At 40.1% G+C, this 13,401-nt stretch overlaps 1 protein-coding gene across 2 annotated transcripts in view; it reads left to right on the forward strand.

Moving 5' to 3' along the window:
* pabpc4 (poly(A) binding protein, cytoplasmic 4 (inducible form)) overlaps positions 1 to 7,528 on the forward strand; it is a 37,017-nt gene extending 29,489 nt beyond the window's left edge. For both annotated transcript variants that reach the window (XM_070899053.1, XM_070899054.1), the window contains 6 exons: positions 1,696 to 1,812; positions 3,645 to 3,784; positions 4,359 to 4,452; positions 4,677 to 4,807; positions 5,424 to 5,533; positions 7,073 to 7,528. In XM_070899053.1, coding sequence (XP_070755154.1) covers positions 1,696 to 1,812; positions 3,645 to 3,784; positions 4,359 to 4,452; positions 4,677 to 4,807; positions 5,424 to 5,510 — 569 coding nt within the window. In that variant the 3' untranslated portion in view covers positions 5,511 to 5,533; positions 7,073 to 7,528. The remainder of the gene's footprint in view (positions 1 to 1,695; positions 1,813 to 3,644; positions 3,785 to 4,358; positions 4,453 to 4,676; positions 4,808 to 5,423; positions 5,534 to 7,072) is intronic.
* The last annotated feature ends 5,873 nt before the right edge of the window (positions 7,529 to 13,401 follow it).

Below are 13,401 nucleotides of genomic sequence, written 5' to 3' on the forward strand. Positions count from 1 at the left end.
GTTCGACATTTTAGGGTGGGGAGCAAGTGGAGGAAGGTATTTCCTGGCCCAACTCTCAGCAGCTGTTCAACGTGAGAAATGGGAACTGGTAGCCTACAGCTGGTGTGGTAGGTAGCAACAACTTGTGCTAAAAGATGCCAGCATGTTTAGACTTGCTATTGGTCTTCGGCACTAGAGCATTTGACGCATTTACCCGATAAATTTCACCTAGGGATAATGAAATCTGGAATAGGTGGGAGGGGAAGGTACATTCATTTTATTCACAATTAATTCAAATGCTGATCCCATTTACTGGTACGAAGTACATGCAAACAACTGTGTATACCTTCAAGCATTCGTGATTATTATCTGTGTTCCAATTACATATCTCTAGTTTGCAGTTGTAGAATTTTTCTAAATATAATGGCCCGGATTTTCTGGGGCCTATGACTGCGTACATGTTCGCAAGTTCCGGGTTTTCGTGCATGTGTAAACCTGGAACTTGTGATCTTGACAGATCCTCCGCATCCCTGGGAAATGGACAGTCGCTGGTAGAGACACTCTCTACCCATGAATGCCCATGAAACTCTCACGCATGGTAAAATCAGGCATAAGGCCGTTTACCAACATACGGGTGAAAATAAATATTAAAATAACATTTAAAACATTTTAACATTCAAAAACCTGTAAAATAAGTTTGGCCCGTCGAAAAATGTTTACATTTATTTTTCAAAAAATTAATTTTTTGTTTTAAATGTTTAATTAAATTGTATTTTATTTCATTTTAAACATGTAATGATTTTTTTTTAATTTCAGTGCTGTTAAAATGTATTTTTTGGGTGATCCTATTAAGCTTATGGGGATTCCGTACGTAAATGGAATTGCCATAAGCATAATGGGAAACCGCTCTCTGATTGGTTAGACCGGCTCCCTGGGATGCTTGCGAACCGCCTGTGCCCCTGGGATACGTGGGCCTTTACGCATGCGTACGCGTGGAGGCCCAGGAGCGCGAGTCTCCGTGGATCCAGTGCCATCAGGTAGATTTGTAGCAGGCTGGAATATTACAGAAGTTGTGGGGTGATTTGTAAAAATGGACACATGTTTCAAAAATAAGTTGGGAAACGCAGTTTGATGGGGTGAAAGGTAGCCAGAATTTAGTGTGGGACGGGATGTGAGAAGTGGAGGTTTGTGTAAGTTCGAATTTGTGTGGGTCACACCTCAGGAGGAGGATGTTGGGCAACTCGAATCTGGAGTGAATGAGCATGAGTAAAGGTTTCAGTGAATTAAGAGAGAAGCAGCCGTTGTTGCAGAGGTGGAATTAAGCGGTTTTGATTATGGGTAGGCTATAGGGTTTGAAGCTCAGCTCAAGTTAAACGTGCTGCAGATCTGGTATCTACTTCACATGTATTTCCCTCCCTGATTCTGCTGCTGCTATTTTGTTTTTATCCAACACAAGGAAAATAATACCCTCCTATACACGCAATTGTTAACAAAATTCTGAAATCAGCGAGGATGTAGTCATTTCTTGGACTTCTGCACGTGTGGCTGTAATTGAAGATTTTTCATTTCCTACCAAAATACAAACTTAAAATCTCTAATCTCTAATCTTCTTCATTTGTGCATGTTCCAGATGGTGCTGGGCTTCAGAAGCCTGAAGCATATATTTTTTTAAAGGTTAATTTGATTGCTTTCAATGTCAGTTCTTTGCTTCAACAGGGTTCCAAGCCATGCCAAATGCCCTTCGTCAGGGAGGTCCTCGGCCTTCTCTGCGTCACCTAACGCCAACAGGAAATGCTCAGGGTCCTCGAGGTATTCCTGGTGCACAGCGAATGGGTGAGTTTATGTAATATTAGTGCATCTTCCATTATCCTGACAAAATGAGTAAAATAGTTTGCACTGTCCGTTGAGGAATGTATTAATGAAAATGGTCAAATGTACAGACTGTAGATGAAGACCCCCTTCAGGTCTATTCTTACATTCAGGAGATGATTTATTTTAAGCAGCGTTGGATCTTATTTAGGTTCCTTCATTAATTGACTAAAATCATGGTTTTTAAAATTTGGAAGTAAATCGAACATAATATAGTAATGTCTGTCTTACTATTTCATAGGTAATAAAAAAATTGTAAAACTCCTTGCCTTACATCCAGATCTACCATTATATGTTGAGAATAACCTCCTTTGAAGTTGCTGTCCTACAAACAAATTACAATTCTGACGGCATGTAACCAATGTTCCTGATAACCTGGGGGGCCCCGCGCAGGCCGTTCTGGGGGCCCCGCGCAGGACACTCGGGGAGCCCCGCGCAGGCCAGTCACCGGCCTTTGAATGGAAAAACTGCGCACGCACGTAAATTTGAATGGGCCGCACACCCTAAAAAAGAAATTAGAGGGAACATTACATGTAGCCTGCTGCTGGGTTTTTCCATTTGCAGTTTTGAACCATTTTGCAGGAGATGCTGGACACCAGGCTAGTGTTACTTCATAGAATGGTACAGAGTGGAAGAAGGGCACTCGGCCCATCGAGCCCATGCTGACTCTCAGCTAGTCCCACTCCCCCGCCCATTCCCCTTAACCCTGCAATTTATTTCCTTCAGGTACTTATTCAACTCCCTTTTGAAAGATAAGATTGAGTCTGCCTCCACCACCTTTTCAGGCAGTGCATTCCAGATCCCAATCACTAGTTGCGTAAAAAAGTTATTTCTTGCATCACCTTTTGGTTCTTTTGCCAATCACCTTAAATCTGTGTCCTCTGGTTCTCGACCCTTCTGCCAATGGGAACATTTTCCCTCTATCTACTCTGTCCAGACTCCTCATGATTTTGAACACCTCTATCAAATCTCCTCTCAATCTTCTCTGCTCTAAGGGGAACAACCCCAGCTTCTCCAGTCTGTCCATGTAACTGAAGTCCCTCATTCCTGGAATAATCCTCATAAATATTTTCTGCGCCTTCTCTAAGGCCTCCGCATCCTTCCTAAAGTGTGGTGCCCAGAATTGGACACACTACTCCAGTTGGGGCCAAACCAGTATTTTATACAGGTTCATAATTTCCACACTTTTCTACTCGATACCTCTATTTGTGATATTCATCTGATATTCTCTCCAGAGGCACTGATTGGGGGGCCGGGGGGTGGGGGGGGGGGGAAATCACATTTTATATCCTGGCTTTGCTAAGATTGCTGATTTCACTCATGCTTCTTTCTCCTGATTGATATCCAATAAACTCCGATTTTAAAATGCAGTTAATTGACATTAAGTATCAATATCAACAACAATAACTTGCATTTATATAGCGCCTTTAACATAGTGAAACATCCCGAGGTGCTCATAAGCTTGTGTATCTCAGTGAGGCGTTAGTGTCTTCAGAGCACGAGAGAAAATTGGCAAGGAGAAGAAAGTTTCCAAACTTACTGAATGTGCTTATCAGTTAGTTCTTGAATTGGTGTACTGTTGATATTCACCATAAAAAATTGTTTACAGAATCCTGAATTAACCATGCATTTTGTTAAATCCAACTTTTCATAAACCTGACAACAGTTGCTTGGTTTTACTAATCGTGTACCCATTACCTCGTGTGGAAGTTGTCATCCTTACCTTTAGAACATATGAGACATTGATCTTCTTGTTCAGCTCCATGGAAATCTAGCTCATGGCTTTGTTGTTTCAGGATTATCTACGGCCCAGAATCTGGCTCATCGCCCTGGAATAGCTGGCCCAACACCACGGGGTGTTCCACCGTACAAATATGCTTCCACTGTCCGCAACCCACAGCAACCTGTAGTGCAACCTCAAATGGCTGTACAGCAGGTACAATACGTTTGTAAAGTTTCCATTCAAATATTGATAGTGAATTGCCCTGATTGAATACATTATAAACTGGACTAATCTAATCTGTTTTGCATATTTGCAAATTAGTCACAAATGCAATAACTGACCGGTTAGATGCAATAACTGAGAACAAGGGTTACCAAAAATAGTTATTGAATCAATCTTTCTTCCTTTTCAGTAGCCTTTATAAATTCACATAGAAACATCAGCATATTTCATTCAATAACTGCTATGAATTTGTTTGTAGATATGAGAGAGAATACATCTGAACATTAATGTTAACTAAATGTACTAATATTCAGGAAGTAAATGTTGGCTATCAAGATCTCAAGCAGAAACCAGATGTAACCGCAGTGTCTCAGGAAAGCTGGAGATAGAGAGAGTTTGTCTGTTAGCCTTGCACATTCTCTTGGTAACTGATCCAATATGGAAGCTAGTTCTGGTTGCGTGTCTATCTTTTGGTAATGGAATGCTACTGGCGGGGAGTAAAAGAGAGAGAGAGAGAGACCAATTTGACTAACTGGTGATCTTGATTTTTTTGCTTTGTTTTTAGCCCTCTCAGTCTGCAGTGCTGGTACAAGGACAGGAGCCTCTGACAGCCTCCATGCTTGCTGCAGCCCCACCTCAGGAACAGAAGCAGATGCTGGGTAAGTGAAACCTGGAGCACTTCTGCCACCTGATTGAAATCAAAATGGATGAATTAACAAGCATTGCTTTGAATTTCCAAATGTATAATATCATTGGAAATCTTAAATGCGTGACTAGTTAATACATACGGAAAGAGATTACTAACCGCTCATTCATCCCTCCCCTACCCACTGTTGATTTCCATTTAATGAAAGATCTAAAACCTGTTCTCTTGCTTTTTCAGGTGAACGCCTGTTCCCCTTGATCCAGAGTATGCACCCATCCCTAGCTGGAAAGATTACTGGAATGCTTCTGGAGATAGACAACTCTGAACTGCTACACATGCTGGAGTCGCCAGAATCGCTCCGGTCAAAGGTATGCTGATTCAGGCCAGTCATTTAATGGCTGTTGGTAAAGGCTAGTTTTAGCATCCAAATGACTGCTGTAAGTTTAAATAAGTATGGCATTGTGGGAGCTGGGTGGAGTGAGGAAAATCCTTTTCAATATAAAGTACTCCAGCTCTCTGTACCTTAAGGCTGTCTCACGATTTGCTCATTCACGCGGAGGCCTGCCTTCAGATCGTTGTTAACAGTTGTATATCAGTCCACTGGCTATAGCAGAATCCGAAGGTGATTCCACACCAAAACTTGCAGCTGTTGTTTGGGTTTGGCCAGGATCTATCTGAGGAATTGGGCCAGAAAACTCTGTGCCAGCTGAATACACAGCAATATTCAACTGGTTTTAACTTTTGATGATTTGAACTTCATGTAAGTGACATATAGTTCAACAAAGAAATCTGACTACTTTATCACAAATATTAACCAATGTGTGATTGAAAGGATTACTGCACAAATTACATAACCAATAGTGAGTTAAGGATTAAAGTCCCCCTTAAGGTGTGGGGCCGTGCAGCAAATTAAAAAAATCAGAGTGAACATTGGTGAGGACTAGTTTTGGTTCATGTTGGAAATCTGAAATCTGTCTTCTGCAGGTTGAAGAAGCTGTGGCTGTGCTACAAGCTCACCAGGCCAAGAAAGAGGCTGCCCAGAAGGCCGCTGTGGTTGTAGCCACATCCTAAATGCAGAAATGAGATATGCAATGGTAAGTATTCAAATCATTAATTGACCTGTATTCATTCAGTTGTTCATAACATAAACTGGTTGCCATAGACTTCTACTGTGGCAGTGAACCCAGTGAATTGACTATATCTGAATTGATCCTGGTAAGGAATTGGGGACTAAGTGCATCACAACTGTATTTGCAGTTGAAGGTCAGTTGGGTATAATCAGGCCACATTATTGAAATAGAATTTATAGTATTGTATATATATTAAGCGTTTCTAATGCTGAAAAAGGTAAATTTCTAGGTTGTTGGATGAAGATAGTCTGGTTGACCTTGTATACTTGGATTTTCAAGAAGCTTTTGACACACAACAAGCTACTTTATAAGATAGAGTTATGTGGGATTGGTGGGCAGATCTTGGATTCAATAAGGAATCGGTTGAATTATTCTAGGTAGAAGATTGTAGCAGTGGTTCTACCTGGTGACCAGTTACCAATGGGATCGGAGTTAGGGTTATTTCCCATCACAGTCCTTATTAATGATCTGGATGATGACATGGGGGAGCCATCTGTAATTTTGCAGAAAAGATTTGTGTGAGCATTAGGATCATAGATGAGAATGTTTTTACAATAAGATCTGGATGCGAAAGAGGAATAGACTCATCTAGCAGATGTCATTTAATATTGGTAATGTAAAGTGCATTTGGGTAAGACTAAGGCCAGGCACGTGCATATCATACAGGATTCCCAACTAAGGACTGTTGAGCGGGAAAAAGACCTACATGTTATAGTACATGAATCTCGAACGGTCATGACTGGTACTTTAGGGTTAACGAGCTAATAAGAGTATTGGTATGTGTTGTTAGAACAATCCAATATAAAACAAAGTGTACTATATTGTCTTTGTCTTAGACCTCGGTTAGGCCTCATCTAAAATACTGTGTTCAGTTTTGGTCTCCTCACATAATGGGTGATATAGAGGCCTTGGAAAAGGTTTAAAGGAGAGCCACTCAATCGATACCTTGTTTAAAAGTCCTTGGGTGCCATAATAAAACTCTGAGAGCTGGGTCTTTTTGTTTTAAAAGCTGTTTTTATATTCAATTTTTTTTTGCCACTCCCAGGAGATTATGTGGCTGGTGGTGGTTGGGATCTTGGGGATCATGTTCCTCAGTTGCACCATGACTGTATGGGACAGACAAGATGGACCAGTTGGTCTTTTCCTCTCAGTCATTTTTTATGTTCATATTTCTCCTTTTCAGTCACTCCACAACTCAAAAATAATTTGATGTTCAATTTTCACATCCAACAAAACCAGTTCCTACTGTTGTTTTAAATTGATAATTTTGTAAACATCCAAAGCTTTGACCTTGTAACAGCCCAAAATGTTGAAATTACTTTTTAAATCTCGAGTATAAAACTGTTCTATTACTGTAACAAAACACAAGCTACACATGCAGCACTTTGAACTGGTTTACTAACTGGTGTGTTACTCTGGGATTAGTTTCTCCTGGTGATTTAAGAGTAAGCAAATATTAACACTTTTAAATGCAGTTACAAGTTCATTGTTTGTCTTTTGCAGATTGCTAAGAACCAACGATTCCACAAATTTTGATTCCGATATATTAAGACTGCATGCGTGGATTGTGCTTCGCTTTGAGGAAAAAACAAAAAAAACACTGCAAAATTTAAAATAACCAGATTCTGAAACATTTTAAATGTACCGTAAGAATTTAAAAGAAATATATTTTGATAAATCAAACTATAAAATTATCAAGCAGGGCACCAGTTTGATTTAGAACTTGCTTTGTTTTGAAACTGGATATCTGTGGCCAGGATAGATTTATTTATTTTTTCCTTCTCTTCAAAGAACAGGAAATAAAAAGGTTAAGGGTATGAGAATGGAGCTAGATTTTATTTTGCATTGGGTTTTATCATTAAGGTGTGTTTTAATTTTTAAAACTCAAGTTTGCCTAAATCTGGAAGTGTGTTTCTGATTGAGGAAGGGAGAAAACAATAAAAACTCTTTCACTAAAAAGTGTCAGTTGTCTTAATTCATGTTGGAGGGATTCTGATTTTCTGTGGATGATCTATTAGTTATGACAGTATAGCAGACTTTTTAAATTATGGGAGTGGAGCTTTAGAGGTGAAGAAGAAAATCGCATTACATCACAGAAAAATATTGTGGCTGTTGCGGGATGCTGTTTGCAGCTTCTCCGTTCCTCCCCATGTAAGTAGCAGCAGATTCCAGATGTGAGCTCCAGGGGTTCCTTCCTTGCACAACTGCAGTAGGTACAGCATTATCATAGAAGTCTTCTATTGCTCCCTAGAAAACTGATCCATTTCCTTCAAGCCGAGAAAAATCTTTTCATTAAAGGTATTTAAGAGGTGTTTTTTCAAGGGGTGTTTAAAACGTTTCATGGCTATGAAGTGATTTTAGGATGTTGAAGTTCAAAACTGAGTGAAAGGACATCGTTTCTTGACCAATGTGGCTGAGTCCCCGTTTCCATCACGTGGTTGGAGGAAATATTGTGTGAAGACAATGTGTTTTCCCAAGAGGGATAAATGTAATTTGAGTCACTGTGCACCTCCTGATGGTTGGATAAGAGAACAGCATTGGCAGAGACTGCGAATGAATCATCTGGTGTGATCAGCCTGGGCAAGATACATCTGTTTCAGGAGAGAAAAATCATTTAAAATGGTGGAGGAGGAGGGGGGGGGGGGCAGGAAAGAGAACGTAAGACAAGCAAATGTGGTGAAATTGCTTTTGAATTATAATTTTTGCCTCAATAAAATAAATCTTATTTCACACAGTGATCTAATAGCACGATATGTTGGTCTACTAATATGCAAATATAGCAGAATGCATGTTGGGCTTGCATTCCTTATCTCAGCTAGCTTGTTTGGAGGTGTCCATGTAATTCCCCGAGAGAGGAGGACACTATCATTTTTTAGCACAAGAATTGTCGCATAAACAAGAGAATACTATTTTGAGTTACCTTGCTTAATTTTATTTAGTATTTTGTTCATCTGAAGAAACTAATAAAATAGTGCTTTTTCAATCACTAAGAGTCAACGGTCTTGTTCGAAACAAGGTCATATATAATTTCTCTGAGGTAGCAAAAATGGATCTAAATCCAGAGTTCTCAGCTATTGATTCTTATCCATCTCATGTGAGCTAGGAACGTACACTTTGAAATATCTTGCAAAGAGGAGACAGTCTTAGTGCTTAGATTTCTGCGCCGTTGTACGAGCTTGCTAATAATCCAACCTGTCATGGTTTTCAGCTTTATTCAATCATATAGCTACTTGCCAAAAAATAATTGGGTTATTTTTCTAACCCTCCCCTGACCCGAATCCTCACCTCAGACTCAAAATGTGGGGGTCAGTAGATAGATGAAGAATAGGGGTCTGGAGGTGGGAAGAGAAGCTAGTGTTAGAGATGCTCTGGCTATGTTTGCATACAACGTAGAACCGAATAAGGGAATCCCATGGAGCTGCACCAATGAGAAGCACTGGTGGATAGTGTAGTTAATCTTGTTGAAACTCTGGAGAGGAATAGAGAGAAAGCGTCACAGTCATAGGAAATGTTAAAGGTTTGTTTTCAAATGGACATGTTGAGTTCAGTTGAGGAAAGTGGGAGCAAATATTTATAGTGCGTAACATACACGTCGTCAGTTTAAATAGGATTTATATTAATATTCTGCTAATTTCTAGTTTTGATGAATTCTAAGGAGATTTCAAATTTAGTGGAAAACTGGGAAACTCTGAACAATTAGGTTAATTGGAACTTTATACAGATTCAACTCTATTAATATGTAATGTCTCCATTCCATAATACAGAGTTATATGGTATATTTGAATAAATAGAACATAACTATGAATTATAGTATACATTACCTCCACCCCACCCCTCTCCTGCCTGCATTTGGAAGAAACCAATTGCAAAGATGATTGTGTGGGGCATCACCATACATTTAACATAGGCTCCCTGGCTATGAATTGTAAGGCTCTTGATTGTGAGTTGGCTGCTGATAGAGCCAAGATCAAACACTCTCTTCCTCAGGCGACCGAAGGCTGCGCTGGCATAATGGAGGCGGTGTTGGACCTCGTCATCAATGTTTGCTCTTGCTGATAAGCTCCCGAGGTATGGAAAATGGTCCACGTTGTCCAAGGCCGCGCCGTGGATTTTGATGACCGGGGTCAGTGCTGTGTGGAGGGGTCAGGTTGGTGGAGCACCTTTGTCTTACAGATGTTTAGTGTAAGGCCCATGCTTTTGTATGGCTTGGTGAAGATGTTGATGATGGCTTGGAGTTCGGCCTCTGAATGTGTACAGATGCCTGAGGAAGAGAGTGTTTGAAGACCAGGACCTCAAATCTGGTACCAAGTTTATGGTATACATGGGAGGGCGATACCCGCCCTCCCATATGGCTGAGACGTGGACCATGTACAGTAGACACCTCAATGTGCTGCAGAAGTACCACCAGTGCTGTCTCCGCAAGATCCTGCAAATCCACTGGGAGGATAGACGTATCAACATCGGTGTTCTCGAACAGGCCAACATCCCCAGCATCGAAGGATGGGCCACATCGTCCGCAGGCCTGACACAAGACTCCCAAACCAAGCGCTCTACTTGGAACTCCTACACGGCAAGCAAGCCCCAGGTGGGCAGAGGAAATGTTTCAAGGACACCCTCAAAGCCTCCTTGATAAAGTGGAACATCCCCACTGACACCTGGAAGTCCCTGACCCAAAACCACCCTGAGTGGAGCACCTCAGGTCTTGTCGCCGAGAGCATGCAGAATCTAAACATAGACAGCGGAAGGAGCACACGGCAAACCAGACTCACCACCCACCCTTTCCTTCAACCACTGTCCCACCTGTGACAAACGAGACTGTAATTCCCGTATTGGACTGTGCAGTCACCTGAGAACTCACTTTTAGAGTGGAAGCAAGTCTTCCTCATTTTTGAGGGACTGCTTATGATGATGAGAGCCAAGATATCTGGAATCGCTTCTCTTTCGTTTTTAGTCTTATTAGTGTCACACTTCTAAAATAGTTGACAATTTTAAGTCTGTAAAGTTCTTCGGATTACAGAATTGGCTTCAATCCAAGTGCCTTTGGATTTAGAATTGTTTTATTTTTACAGTGAGAATACTTGTTACAAAGAATAAATTGTCACTGGAAATGAGCATAATATGACAACTATAGGCTTTCAATTTTTTAAACTATTAAAAAATATATAGCCCATTGATGCAATAACATTCACATCACCAATTACATCTTATAAATTTTTACAGGTAACTGAAAAGTTTAAAATAAAATTGAAACCACAATGCAAACATTCCTCAGTGACTAACATGGAAGACACAGAACAAAGTTTTCAGAGCAAGTTGATCAATAAATTTCAATGTGGTAAAACTCTTTAAAATTAACCAAAAAAACTCTTTCTTTTAAGCTCAACAGAATGCATTCTGATTTTAAAAAAATGATCAGTCTGTCTTCTCTTATGTTACACTGTATCTCACACTCTTCCAGTATCAGCATGGCAAGTAGGTAACCTGGTTTCCGAAGGCACAATGGTGGGGTGTTGGATTTCACTCTGCTTGTAATGCAACATACAATAACTAAGAATTGAGATTTCTCTGATTATGTGGCATAAATTGCAAATCTAATTAAACTGAATTAACCACGGCCTGTCGTGTAGCTGAGAATGAGAATTCACTATAGGGAATTGAGAGGACATAAATCATTCTGAGTCACTGTGTTGGAGCTGTGACTCACTGCACCAATCTAGAAATGAATAATTCCAATTTATGAAACAATATGCATGAAACCCTATTTATTTTTTCACAATGAACTATTCTACACAGCTCAGATTTATAAAGTGGAGCTGTCCGCATCAGAGAAATGTTAGGAATGAGATTTATGATCAAAATTGTGAGACTGATCTCAAATCCATTTACACAAATGGTTCTGTATTTTTAGGTGTGAGATACATCAAAATAAATATTTTTTTTTCTTCCTAATCTTTGTCGTTGATGTTTTTGCTGGGCTGTTGTTCCAGAGCCACTGAATGCCTTCTGGTATGTTGTCCAAGTGGCCATTATGCTGTATGAACCATATATTAGTATATTAGTAAGCTATTCGACCTGGGTAGCATCACACTGAAGCCTGATCCTGTCCTTGCCCAGTATTGATGTATACACACTTTTCAGCAGAGGACACTCCCTCCCCTCCTTGACTGAACGGCTCTAATGCCAATTGTAGCATCCCGACTCAATGCCCTAAATAAAATCAGCTTAGTGTAGATGAGGAGTTGAATCTGGTGGGACCCTTTTTTCTGGATGGCTCAACCTTAACTTGCTAGACTACTGTTCCTAATCTACATTGAGTAACTTGGATATAGAAAATAATGCAAATTAGGAACAAGAGTAGGCCATTCAGTCTCTCGAGCCTGTTCATTCAATTAGATCATGGCTGATCTAGTTATATTTGCCGATGATACTAAACTGATTGGGACAGTTGAATTGAAGGAAGTGGCTAGGGTCCTACAAACGGTCAGATAAAATCTGTAAACGGGTTTAACAGGTAGATGAAATTTAATGCAGATAAATGCAAGATAATGCACATCAAAAGGAAAAATAGGTAATATACGTATACTGTGGATGGCGTAAAAATAGCTAAAGGTGAAATTGAAAGGAATCTAGGGGTAATGGTATGTTTTACGCTTATTGATAAATTATTGTGCGGCTGTAATAAAATTAAAAGCTGAATTGTATTGCCAAATCAGTAGAGTGCTAAAATTGCATAGTGTTCTGGTCAAATTGTGGCTTAATTCATGTTTAGTGTTGGTCAAAATTTATGGGAAACAGTCAAGCCATGGAGTGGTGCAGAGAAGAACCATGAGGCTTGATCCTTGGTGTTGAAGGATTTATGGAAGACTCAATAAACTGATGTTCCTTAATCATGAAAGGATATGGCTGAGAAAGAACCTTATAGAAGTTATTAAATGATTTATCGTAAATCCGGTGCACAACTTCAAGGTACGCCAAGATATTTCGAGCTGGGGCAGCTTAGGCTTAAACTGAAATGACAATTGTGGTTTAATCAAGAAGTACTTGATGCAAAAAGTAATCAAACTGGAATGGTCTTCCAGGTAAGATTATGGAAACAAATGCATTAAAGATACGTTTGGATGATATGCTGGGGAAAGAAAAAAAGACATTAATTAAAATTTTTGAGGCCCACTGTAAATGTGCGAGTCTTGACAGGTCTGAATAAATTGGAGTCAGCAGCACGTTTCCAAAACAGAGGATTATGGAATGTTACCGCACAGAAAGAGGCCATTTGGTCTGTAAAGTCTGCACTGTTTTGCTCCAAATGAGCCACATACTCTAATCCCACTCTTGCTCTAACGTTAAAAAAGGAGGGAGAGAGAAAACAGGGAATTATAGACCAGTCAGCCTGACATCAGTAGTGGGTAAAATGATGGAATCAATTATTAAGGATGTCGTAGTAGCGCATTTGGAAAGAGGTGACATGATAGGTCCAAGTCAGCATGGATTTGTGAAAGGGAAATCATGCTTGACAAATCTTCTGTAATTTTTTGAGGATGTTTCCAGTAGAGTGGACAAGGGAGAACCAGTTGATGTGGTATATTTGGACTTTCAGAAGGCTTTCGACAAGGTCCCACACAAGAGATTAATGTGCAAAGTTAAAGCACGTGGGATTGGGGGTAGTGTGCTGACATGGATTGAGAACTGGTTGGCAGACAGGAAGCAAAGAGTCGGAGTAAATGGATACTTTTCAGAATGGCAGGCAATGACTAGTGGGGTACCGCAAGGTTCTGTGCTGGGGCCCCAGCTGTTTACATTGTATATTAATGATTTGGACGAGGGGATTAAATGTA

This window comes from Pristiophorus japonicus, chromosome 14, assembly GCF_044704955.1.
Source record: "Pristiophorus japonicus isolate sPriJap1 chromosome 14, sPriJap1.hap1, whole genome shotgun sequence".
In the NCBI taxonomy this organism is placed as follows: Eukaryota; Metazoa; Chordata; class Chondrichthyes; family Pristiophoridae; genus Pristiophorus; species Pristiophorus japonicus.